Genomic DNA, 12,448 nt, shown 5'->3' with positions numbered 1-12,448 from the left:
TGTCATATATACAGAATAATGGAATTCAATGACAGGTCTTCTTCCGTAGAAGGCCTTGTGTGTGTCTTTTTGACTCTTTTTCAATAGTTTTTGTTACTGTATCATTTAAACACTGTGTACAACAGTAAAGGGATTATAAAGCATTGACTTTTCCAGTTGATTTTTCAAACAAAGTATGGGGAGTAAAGACCTTAAATACAGAGAGGTGATTTGTCTATGGCATTAGTTTTGATTGTCGAACTTATTTTTCTTTCTGTGTTTTACCTCTTCTTCCTCTTCTTGGTTGTTCTTAATTCTGCATGTCTTCAGAGTTATGCTTAGGTTTTGGGTTTTGTTTTTTTATTTTTCCTTCTAGTTAAAATAAGTCCCTTTCTTGTATTTTACTAAATTATAATTCAGTGTATTGACCCCTTTGTTTCTAAGGTGAAGAAGAAAACTGTCTAATCAAAGAAGAAAGATGCAGAGTACTTCGAATTACCTCTGGCTGTTGTCTGACATTCTAGGACAGGGAGCTACTGCAAATGTTTTCCGGGGGCGACAGAAGGTTTGTGAGGAATTGCTGACCTGAGTAATATGTATAAGTTACATTTTTTCTTATTTGAGTGGATTCCTCAAATCAACAAAGGAATGTTCAAGATTTAGGCCTAAAGCAAATATATCCATGTAAATATTCATCCTTAGTTTTAAATTTTTACTATTCATCTCTTGAATTAGAGTTCTGTACAGTTATTTCTGAGGATTTGTTTTTAATGCTGTATTATTTGTCCTCGTAGAATATTAACTGTTATTCTTTCTTCATTCCTCTGTTCTTTAGTTATATGGAGAAAAAAAATTCCCTGCTTGAGAATTTAAATAGGAATAAAAGGCATACCAGTTTTAATTACATGATTCTATGATTTTTATGTTTGCTAAGTTGTCTGTTAATTGCTTTTCCCTGTTCTTTTAAAGCCTGTTTGGGTGATATTTATGATTTTGTACTGTGAAATTTTCTAAATGTGTTACCATATTGAGTGAAGTTCTTGTGTGTAAGTCAGTGCTTTGTACATGTCTAGGACACCACCTTCTTGGTGACGTGCCATGAGTAACCAGCGCAAAAAAATACATCTTTGAGCATTTTTGCCATGTAAATGACATGATGATGTTTGTGTTTCAACCTGAGTGAGGGGCTAAAATGACATTACTTATGTAGGTCATTCCGTTCCTATGAGTTTCCTGGTGTGTCTCAAAGTGAGGGTGAGTGTAGTTGCGAACATGTGTTCATTTGTAGTAATGATAGGCTGTGTGAAATTGGTACGATGTTATTTGTAAGCTACAGTGTTTCTGTGTTCCATATTTTAAGTGTGAAGCAACACTAAGCAATAATTTAGCAGTTAATCTGCTTTTCTAGGTGAGTAAATTTGCAACACAGAATAGTTCCCCTGTAAAGCTTATGGTTCCACCTCTCATCACCCTCACTAGTCTGAGCCTGTGACCTGCAGCTTATTGTCAATGAGAGAAAGCTTTTACCTGGGCACCAGCAGTGCCGGGTAAGTGTGCTGTACAGCACACCTCATCTGAGCCCAGGAAGGCCTTATCTTTAGGATCTGTTGCACACAAGACAAGTGTAATGTCAGCTAGAGTGGGCACAGGGAGATTCCTTGCCCTAAGAGGGATGGGAGTTGCACCTTCATCTGGTTCGGTGGGTGCCTGAGCTTGGTGGTGCTTAGTCCCACTTGAAGACTTAAGTCTGATTAAACTCATGACGATGCTCCTGACACTTATGTGGGTTTGAACTGCTGGAAGAGTTTGCATAAGTGGTATGAGTGCTCAGAAGTGCCTTTTTTTAAGAAACAAGGTACTAGTTTCTCAGTGTAAATGGAACAGTAGAGAAAGAGAGCAGCATTCAGGTACTGGAAATTGTCTCTTAAGCAAGCCAAAATCCTCAGCTATAGCATGTGCATGCCTCTCATTGATTTGTACAAGTGGCTTACCTCTTGCTGAAAAATTATTTTTCAGCTAAATTTATGGGTAATTCTTAAATGCATAGCCTTTCTTACACCACCCGTTCTTCTAAAAAAGCACTTAGAATCTGTGAGCTAACAAGTTTCCTTTCTGCTAGTCTGTTTGCTTCTAGCCTATGCTAAGCTAAACTAATGTATACGTATTTATTATTTTTTTTAGTAGAATCTTAATTTCCACCTTAACACAAAATACCATTTGGAAATATTTCTAGTCTGGTTATGATCACATGCACAACAGAAGATCTCAAAATATTTGGATGATGTCTATGTGTACATTTATGTTCTTTGGGTTCTTTTTGATCAGTAGTTTGTTTGTTTTGAACAGAAAACTGGGGATTTATATGCTGTCAAAGTGTTTAACAGCATAAGTTTCCTGCGTCCTGTGGATGTTCAGATGCGAGAGTTTGAAGTATTGAAGAAACTGAATCATAAGAACATTGTCAAATTGTTTGCCATCGAAGAAGAGGTAATGCATTGTACTTGTGATCTGAGATACATGGAAGTAACCACAGTAACCTTTTTTTGTTTCATCCTCAACTATAGAACATACAGTTACATTTTTTAAGAATGGTAACATTCTTAATACAGTGATATAAATACTATGACCCAACTACCACCATTTTTTGTTGTTGCTGTTGATAGAATATTGTTGCTTTCAGTAGGTGAGACACTGCCAGTGTATAGGCACATTTTTAAAGCCATCCCAAGTAGCCACTGTCCTAAGTTTTCTTTATCATGAATTAGGAATTTTAAGCTACCTCCACATATGGATATTTAATACATACTCATAGTTGGAGGTATTTTAATAATCCTGACAACTTTATGCTTCTGCTTTGCAACAAACTAAAATAATTATATAGGACATGTATAACTGTATAACAGTATGATCTGCAGTAGTTGATCTGAAACCAAGACTGATCAGTTGAAATGACCCAGATGCTAAGATTAGTAAAAACAGTTGGTGCTCTCAGCTCTTCTGGTGTGTAGTTTCCCATTTGTTCACCTATCAGTACTGCTGTCAACCCACTAAGTGCCTAGAACTTGAGGCTTTCTTAATTTTTTCCCATCTCCCAATTAGAATACATGAAACAATATAAAAATCCATCTCCATTTCTTGTAAAGATCATCAGAGTGGGATTTATGATATAGCTACAGATTTTGTGGGGTTTTTTTTAAGATCTTGTGATTATATATGTAATTTTTGACATTGTTGTCACAATAGTCAGAGACTTAATCTTTTGTAATATTTTTCCAGACAACAACAAGACACAAAGTACTAGTTATGGAATTTTGTCCATGCGGGAGTTTGTACACAGTTCTAGAGGAGCCATCTAATGCCTTTGGTTTGCCAGAGTCTGAGTTCTTAATTGTTTTGAGAGATGTGGGTATGTAGACTTTGTTCTTTGGTCTAATTTGGTGACTGAAACAAACTCATACTTGTTTTGTTTATCTTGAAACGGCGAGAGATGAGGGATTTAAATGACTCTCAACTAATTGAACAAGTTAATATGATCACATATGGTCTTTTATTTATGTCTATGTTGGTAAAGGTAGCTGCATTAAGAAGCCATTTCTGTTTAAAAGCATCAATATTATTATTTTGTTTGCTTTTTCCAAGGTGATTTTTCATATGCTGAACCAACTTCTAGTAATAATTTCAGAAGAGTAAATTGTAAAAATAGTATGGTTTACCTGTGCCTGCCTGTTATAAAATTTTCTTCCACTACTTTGTGGGAAGGATGTTACTGAGAGCAAGAAATGCTGTAATTTAGCTGTTTGAAAGGGAAAAAGCAAAAGCAATAATCTCTGCTCCTGGTCTTTTTATTAATTGAGTGTCCTTTCTCATTCCCATGAGAAACTAAATGCGCCTTCCTGGTATGAGTTACAATTCAATGTTTGTGCAGTCTGCAGCAAGATGTGTACGTAAATTCTGTGTTTAATTTTTGAATCAAAGTGGCTGGGATGAACCATCTCCGGGAGAATGGAATAGTGCATCGTGACATCAAACCAGGCAATATAATGCGTGTGATAGGCGAAGACGGTCAGTCTGTGTACAAACTTACAGACTTTGGTGCTGCAAGAGAACTTGAAGATGATGAACAATTTGTTTCTCTCTATGGCACAGAGGAGTATTTAGTAAGTCCCTATGAGTTAATTTTCTGTTGAAGAAATGTTTGATTAGAATTGCATAGGTGAATTAGTATTGGGAATTAGTGTTTAAACCTTTGTGTTGTAATTGTTTTTCTAGCTTTCCACTGGAATTTTTCACCTTGAGTCATGCCAGTTCTTCTGCTGATCTGAGCACAGTAGTCTTGAAATAATTTCCAGGTCCAGCTTCAACTGTTGCGTTGTGTGAAAGTAGGAACAACGATATTTAGGTTATGAATGCTTTTACTTTTATCTCTGTAGGTATTTTTTAGGTCATGTTTGGGCTACTTGGATGACATTATGTGTAGCTAAGATTCGCTTGACACGTTAGTTACCAGAGAGAGGCAGGCAGAGAAGCATCAGTACAAGCACCTTAGGCATGATTTCCCACATGTGCAGCATAATTGATACTCTCCTCTGCTGTGGATCTTCTTTCAGTTTCGTTTCTGTTGCTTCAAAGTCATCTGAAGAAATACTTTCTCCTCTCCTTTAGTCATGCTTTAGTCTAATAGTCACTCTTTAGCTGAATTTGAAAATATATTTTTCAAACTTTTAACTAAAGTGACTGTCATTACTAGGAACTTTAGTGATGTTCTATCAGAATAGCTTAAGCAAATTCCACAATACAAACTCACTTTGCTTTTTGATTAAAGAGCTGAAAGTTTAGAATTATCATGCTGTGAAAGGATAGATTGGGCTTTTGTTCTTTAATTGTTGCAATTCTAACTTCTTTTTTATTAACTTCTTTTTTCTCTTTAGCATCCTGATATGTATGAACGAGCAGTTTTGAGAAAAGAGCATCAGAAGAAGTACGGAGCAACAGTTGACTTGTGGAGCATAGGGGTGACCTTTTACCATGCTGCAACAGGGAATTTGCCTTTCCGACCTTTTGAAGGACCGCGTAGGAACAAGGAAGTGATGTAGGTAATTTAGAAGAGTTTTATCTGTAGGTAAATTAAATCAGGCCATGAAATGCTTTTTGGCAAGAAATCTTACACATATACAATGTACACTAAAACAGTGAAAATATTAGAGGAAAAATGTTCTTTAACTTTGTTGTGGTTTAGCCCCAGTAGGCAGCTGAGCACCATACAGCTGATTCATTTCTTTGCAGTGGCATGGGGAAGAGAATTGGAAGGGTAAAAATGCGAAAACTCTTGGGTTGAGTTATAGACAGTTTAATAAGTAAAGAAACCAAACCTGCAACAAACACCAACCCCCAGCCCATAATCCCAAAGGAAAACAGAACTAAGAAAGACAAGTAATGCAAAATACACATTTGCTCACAACCAGTCAACTGATGCCCAGTCAGTCCCTGACCAAATGCCGCTCTGGCAAATTCTCCCCTCTCAGCTTCTGCTGCTGAGCATGATGTCATACGGTGTGGAATATCCCTTGGGGTCATCTGTCCTACTTTGTCCCCTTCCAACTTCTTGCCTGCCTGGAGCTTACTCGCTGGTGGGGCAGTGTGAGTAGAAAAGGCCTTGACACTGTCTAAGCACTGCTCAGCAATGGCTAAAAACATGCCTGTGTTATCAACACTGTTGGTCACAAACCCTAAACACAGCCCTGTACGAGCTCCTATGAAGAAATTTAACTCTGTCCCAGCTAAATCAGTACAAACATTGTGGTTCAACGGGGATTTTACTGTGTGACACCTTACAACCTGAATTAAGCATCAGAGCTCCCCCAAAAGATTGATGTTTTTCGACACATCTTTCTTTCAGCATGGCACTAGGCTGGTGTTTTGCACTGTGGTGTAAATAACTTGGGTATTTGGGCAAAATTATGGTATTCTGAAATGTGTGCACAATACCCATGAGACTAACGTTTTTGGAGTAGCACAGTTGCGGACTGTGACTGAGGATAATAGGGGTAGTTCCTGAATGGAAAACAGAAGTTGTGTGTATGATGTGATGCTTGTAATGGATTTTATCTTAGTCTAGTTCTACTTTGTTGTTCTATTCTGTTGTTCAGTGTGTTGCATTTGAAAAATAAAGCAAGGTGGTACTTGGGAGCTCTAACACACTGATAACATCTCCATTCTGGTAATCTTGTAAAGCTGACTCCGGTTTTGTTAGTTGAAGAAATTGCCCATCTTGTGATTTTCCCACAGGCAGCAGCATTCTTGTATCTGCTTGAGAGATCAACAAGGAACATATGTTTTGTATGTACCTTGTTCTCTTAAAAGGGAAAGCACAACTAAAATTTTCTGCTGCAAAAAGCCTGTTGCTTCTGATTCATTTCATGAGAAATCTGAGAAATAGTAGCCTGTGCAGTACAAAGTTAGGCCATACCAAATTGCATCCAGATTTCTAAATTTCTCTATCCCCAAGCTACTTTTCATGGTTAAGTGTCATTTCTTGCTGTGGAACATGCTAGAAGTTAGTCATGTTAATGTCTAAATCGAAGTAAATTGACTTTGATTAAATAACACTTGTGAAAAACTTTGGTTTCCTACAGTGATGCTGGAAATACCTCCTAAATTGTTCCCCAAGCTTGAGGTAGACAAAGTTGTTTCTCCAGTATAGCTGTTTGTTTGTTACTCTTTTAGAACTATACTGTTAGCTTGTAAGTGAAGCCTCCTAATTATTGAGCTATCTACAAATTTAGGCCAACCTGTTGTTTCGATTTGTAATAGTGCTGCCTCTTTGAGGATTAGTTACTACACCTATGTGTATGTAAGAGGTAGTAGTTGAAGTCTGTATACATATTTTTATGATGTATTGCAGGTATAAAATAATCACTGGAAAGCCTTCTGGTGCTATTTCTGGAGTACAGAAAGCAGAAAATGGACCAATTGAGTGGAGCTGGGAGATGCCTGTTTCTTGTAGTCTTTCAAAGTAAGTTTGAACTGCTCACAAAATGTTTCAGTGCTATGTGATTGGGCTTTTCCTCTTACTTTGTCAGGAGTGTGTCTCTGGAACAAAGATCTGATGCACCTTTGGTTTTTTTGACCTCTTCAGTATATCAGTACAGTCCACTGTTAGGTTATCGAGTTAATGTTTCTTCCCATCTGTCTAAGTAACTTTATGATTGCTAGTAGGAGTACCTGAGAATCTGAAGTGGTATGAGTAGATGAAAGATTATTACCCCCAGGAATGAGTATGAAGAATGAATAACTTTGACAGCCCACCTTTCCTGCAAGAATGTGACTTCAGACATGAGAAAGTTTAGGCAGTAGAAAGAAAATGATAAGAAAAGACAGTGGCGTACTTTTTGCCAGATAAAAATGTCACATCAGCACATTTTAACATGTTCTTAGAGTATCTTTTAAATTTTATCATCATATTTTTGTTTCATATATCCATGATAATCAGTAGGAAGAGCTGTGGAAGATGTAATTTCAGTATGACCTTCAAAACACCTCCTATAACCCATTTACCTATTTATCTTACTGAGACCTCTTCAGGACTTCAAAATTACTCCTCTTCCTTGGTAAAGGCGGAAACAAATTGTTCTGTGAACAGACTCTAGAAACAAACTTTTCTGAAAACCAAATACATAGATCCATAAGGGGTATATAGTCAAAGTCTGGTTAATATCAATTCGTTAGTGTGTGAAGAACTTGCAATTTGTATGTATTTTTCATTATACTGCTCAGTCGTTTCCTCTGCTTATACCATATAATTGAACTGCTTGAAATAATAACAGAAGCAGATTTTTTCATTAGATATCTTCACATTATATTCACAGTAATATTTTAAAGCAGCATTTAAACAGTATTTACTATTTTAAGTTTAGTACTAACGTGAGTTTGAGCATAGCATCCACCGACCCCTAAAGAGGCTGTCAGTGTGCTCACAGGCCACTGGAGCTTGTTTAAAAATGTTACCAGTTTTACTGATGGATTCAGGTTTGATGTGTACTTAACGTTAGAACTTTGGAGAAGTTGTTCATGATAACACAGGAGTAGGATCCATAAAGTTCCTTGCAAATCGGATGCTCAAGGTAGAAAAGTAAGAAATTTAAGCTGACTTTTCTTCTAGAATGCTAATGACTGTAAGGCAATAGTTGCACATTTTTCTTTGGAGCTGCATGTGTGGCGTACTTATTTAGCCCCATCTCAATCAGGATTAATTCTTAGTCTTGACAATTTAAATAATGAGTCTTTGCTAACCCAGCTGATTTTGATTGAAAGCAACATAGTGTGCTCACACAAGCAGCTCAGCTAGCAAACCATGCTAACTAATCCATTTCCAGTCCAGCAGTTCAAAGTCGAAGGTGTGCTAAGCTGACTTTTTGACATTTGAGAACAGAAGCTGTCTTTGACCCAGCATGAAAAACGAGATTAGCCTTTCCAGTTTAGAAGGAAAGTATTGGTGAGCACCAGAGGGCTCAGTGTGGGGTCTTTTTAATGGTGGCAGGCTTGGATGATAATGCTGAAAGCATGAGCTGCCAAGTCTATAAGGCAGGATGGATGAAGTACTAATTTGCTTATTGCTTAAATCCCTCAACTGATGGTGAAATATTGTCCAGGACAGACTGCTATAGAACAAAATTACTTGGAGCAAGGTCTCGATACACAGTAAGAATATCTAAAATAATAAAAATAAGGATTTTTAATTGCCGTATGAAAATTCCCAAAGCCTTCAGCTAAGTATATCTGCAAGAAGAATAAGAAACATGAAACTGGGTGACCTGGCCTAAAGGAAAAGGATGTGCCTCACCAAGGATATAATATACAAGCAAAGAGTGTGTTAACATTTGTAGACCTACTAGTAATCAGAAGGCAGATTTTCCTCACAGTTTGGGTGTTTTCTACATATTCAATATTTTTCTTTTTACCTACTGCCAAATCTTAGACTAATTAAGAGCAGATTTCCTGTGAGATTACAGAATTATATGTGTATATTAGTCAGTGACTCTGGAATTGCATTGATCTCTTCCTTTATGTTTTTCCTTGAGTTATTTCATAAACAAGGTCACCCAGCAGCAGATAGCTAAATAGCCTCCATGGTGTGATTCTAGCATACGTGTGTTGCCATAGAATGGTGTCCCTACTTTTCATCTGGTAATTTTATTTAGTAGAGGGTGTCAGAAGCTATATGGTAGGGACTTAATCCAGCAAATGCTAATCCATCAGATCAGGGCCAGAGTGCTCTGTGCTGCTTTGGCCTCAGCCCTAGAGAAAGCTCAGTTTGACAGTCTGGGTTCCCAGCACCACACGCTGCAGAGGGTGTTACCATCCCTGCTCTGTAGTCTGGGCCTCTCCATGGTGAACCAGATATCTATGAGGTGCAGATCAGCTGTGTGGCCTTCACTGTGATGTAGCTACACTACTTTGACATAAAATAAGAACATAGGCTTTTACATGACAATTCCAGCTGTTCAAGTTGAATTAGTAAACAAGAAAAAAAAAAGTAAGTATTTTTTGTTTATTTGACTCTGGTCATGAGTAGCAGTATACAAACTTCTTGTGAAATCAGCTGTCCTGCTGTCCTCCACTCAGATGAGCCAAATCAACATAATGCTGTGCATTTGTGGTGTCTTTTCTTCTTTGCTCAAAAATCCTATGGAAATAGCTGGATTTGAAATAAACCACCAATAATCTGAGTTCAAATGCTAGCAAACCATAAATGGCAGTAGCTTCCTTCAGAGTGATGGGTGAGCTGGGTAAAATGCTACAGCAGTGGTAGAAGGTGACCTCACTACTACTATGTAGACTTTTAACATTGCATGTCATTTTTGCAGTGCCTGTGAAATTTGGAATACCAAGAAAAAAAATTTGATAGTTGAGCCTAAAAAGGAAAGAGACAAAGTATGTGTGTTAATGAAAAACAGTGATTCTTACCACTGAGCATTTTGTTATTCACTACAGGGAAAAAAAAGGCACTGGAGTGTTCTTTCAGGGCTAATAGATTTGCAGTCATGAGACAAAGTGAAATGAAGTATTGCAATTGGTTTCAAGGTGAAAAGTTCCAAATAGATCCAAGTTGTCTTATCTCTCCCTGGTGTCCTCTAGGGGTCTGCAAGTCCTGCTCACACCTGTCCTTGCGAATATTCTTGAAGCAGACCAGGAAAAATGCTGGGGATTTGACCAGTTTTTTGCAGAGACGAGTGACATCCTGCACCGAATAATAATCCATATATTTTCATTACAGCAGATGACCTTGCACAAAGTTTATATTCACAACTGTAATACGTAAGTTTTCTCTCTCTCTCTCTCTCTTTTCATTACTGTGCTGTTATTCAGGCTAACAGTACTGTGGCCTCAAATCAGCAGTATTACAAATTCAGTAGCCTTTCCTTGGCTGTTGATCTGAGGAAGTGAAAGGATGCAGTTCTCCTGCGTAGTCACAGTGTATAGAAGTATGTTGACCAAAAAAAAACAAAAAAAAAAAAAATTGAAGATCAAATCAACTGATCTTAAACTTTGTCCTATTTAGTGACAGAACACAGACTTAATCCTTGACATGATAACGCTGTGTCTGTTTTCATAATGGACCAACTCATCCCACATACGTGTGTTACTTATTTACGAAATAGCTTTGTAGAGACTGTGTTCAACTCTGACTTTTCTTATCCTCAAGAATATTAAGTGTGCACATCATCTTTGTCTGACATAAAACTCTAACAGGGGTTCTGAAGTGGTAGTTGATGCAGTTTAGGATTGTGAGCTATATGGGGTTCACTTCCTGATCATTAAATGCTGCTATTGAAAGCTGTAAGGTAGACAAATATAAGTGCCTTTTCTCTGTCTAATTACAGATAATACAGAGAATGTGTTATTTTCTAATGCACTAACAGATACAGTTATTTCATCAAATGTGTAAATACAGTTCTGACCTTTTCCAATTTTTCTGTTCTGTTATTTGTATTTTGTGAAAGCCCAGATACTGGGTTTTTTTAGAGAAATCTTGCTCGTAGCTCAAACTGTTCTTAGTACTTTATGTTTTTTAACTTGTTCTATTATTATGTATGATTATTTATAAACTAGCTGTGACAGTGTACTGATGCTGCACAGGAGGCAAATTGGTCCTTCCAGTTAGTGTGCTTAAGGTTTTTCTTCCTTGTGGGAGGCTTTGGTTGGTTGATTTGTTTTTTTGTTGTGGTGTTTGGTTTTTGTGAAGTGTTTTATTTTTGCAGGGTGGTGCTGGTGTTACAAATTTTTATGCTTTGTATCCATTGATTGCTGGAAATAAAATTCCAAAGTGTCTTTGGTCTTCCTTATCACTGCTGTTGCAGGAAGTAGTCTGGCTGTCTGTTAAGCCTACAGGCTGAATTTAATTTTTTGACATGTAAGACAACAAAGTTTTCTTCTGGAGAGACTATCCACCTCCTTTGAAGAAAAGGTCATGTGAGAAAACTAAAGTGTGGTTCCTTCCCTTCATCTGGTGTTGCCTGTTTTTACTGACCTTCAGACTTCAGACCAGAGCAGGTTTGTTTACACAGACGTGCTCTGGTGGAAAATCGGGTAGAAAGGAAGTTTGATATTTTCCAGGAAATAGCATTTATTTTTGTAACAGAGCAACCTGGAGCCTTAGGCTGTGTGCTGCTTTTTTTCTATTTCTAGGTCAAATTCTGTATGTGTAAAACCAGTTCTTAATTCATCAGAAGTAAAAGCAATTTTTATTTAAGTAATACAAAATCTGATTTGTTGAAGTATTGTAGTGAGTCTGACTACTGCTGAATATGTTGTTTGTATTATAGAGCTGCTATATTTCATGAGTTGGTCTACAAACAGACAAAAATACCATCTCAGAGTCAAGAACTGATATATGAAGGTCGGCGTTTAATACTGGAGCCTGGCAAGTTGGCACAGCAGTTTCCCAGAACAACTGAGGAGAATCCTATCTTTGTAGTAAGCAGGGAGGCTGTGAACATTGTTGGATTAGTCTATGAAGAAGGTATATGAAAGTAATGTCTGTAAATAATTCTGTAAATAATTTAGGTTATTTAATTGTTGGTTTATGTCAATTATGTATTAGAATTAGCACTGGAAATTTTCTTCGGGGATACCTGAAGTTCTAAGCATGCAGTCCAATGTTCTTAAAACTGCTGAGTGTCCAGCACATTTTCACAGAAACAGTAGCTGCTGGTAACGTTCCAATTGCTTTGAACCTGAGCATTTTTGTGTTAGGATGTAGTGTTGCATATGGAGTTCTGAGATTTTTTTGAAGCATGGCACTTCTAACAAGTAGAAAGGAATATTATAGAAGGTAATTCGAAGTTCATTCTTTTGTTCCATTACAAAGTGAAAGGTGTGGGGTTTTTTTATTTTGTCATTAATATGGTTAGCCTTTCAGTTAGCGGAGGAGTTGTTAACAACATGCATTTGCTTGGAAGATAAGGTAATG

General features: G+C 37.2%; 1 protein-coding gene across 1 annotated transcript; it reads left to right on the top strand.

Annotated features, from left to right (window-relative positions):
* Nucleotides 1–438: 438 nt before the first annotated feature.
* TBK1 (TANK-binding kinase 1) lies at nt 439–11,998 on the top strand (the record flags this gene model as incomplete). The annotated part of the gene is made up of 8 exons (XM_009080217.1): nt 439–544; nt 2,326–2,466; nt 3,256–3,385; nt 3,955–4,136; nt 4,908–5,068; nt 6,881–6,991; nt 10,114–10,293; nt 11,802–11,998. Coding segments are annotated over exons 1-8 (1,189 nt in total), but the record flags the coding sequence as incomplete, so codon positions are not given.
* Nucleotides 11,999–12,448: the final 450 nt, after the last annotated feature.

The sequence above is a fragment of the Acanthisitta chloris genome, unplaced genomic scaffold, assembly GCF_000695815.1.
Source record: "Acanthisitta chloris isolate BGI_N310 unplaced genomic scaffold, ASM69581v1 Scaffold15088, whole genome shotgun sequence".
NCBI classification, from domain to species: Eukaryota; Metazoa; Chordata; class Aves; order Passeriformes; family Acanthisittidae; genus Acanthisitta; species Acanthisitta chloris.
Note: the sequence above shows the minus strand (reverse complement) of the source record. Positions and strands in the feature narration are given on the sequence as shown.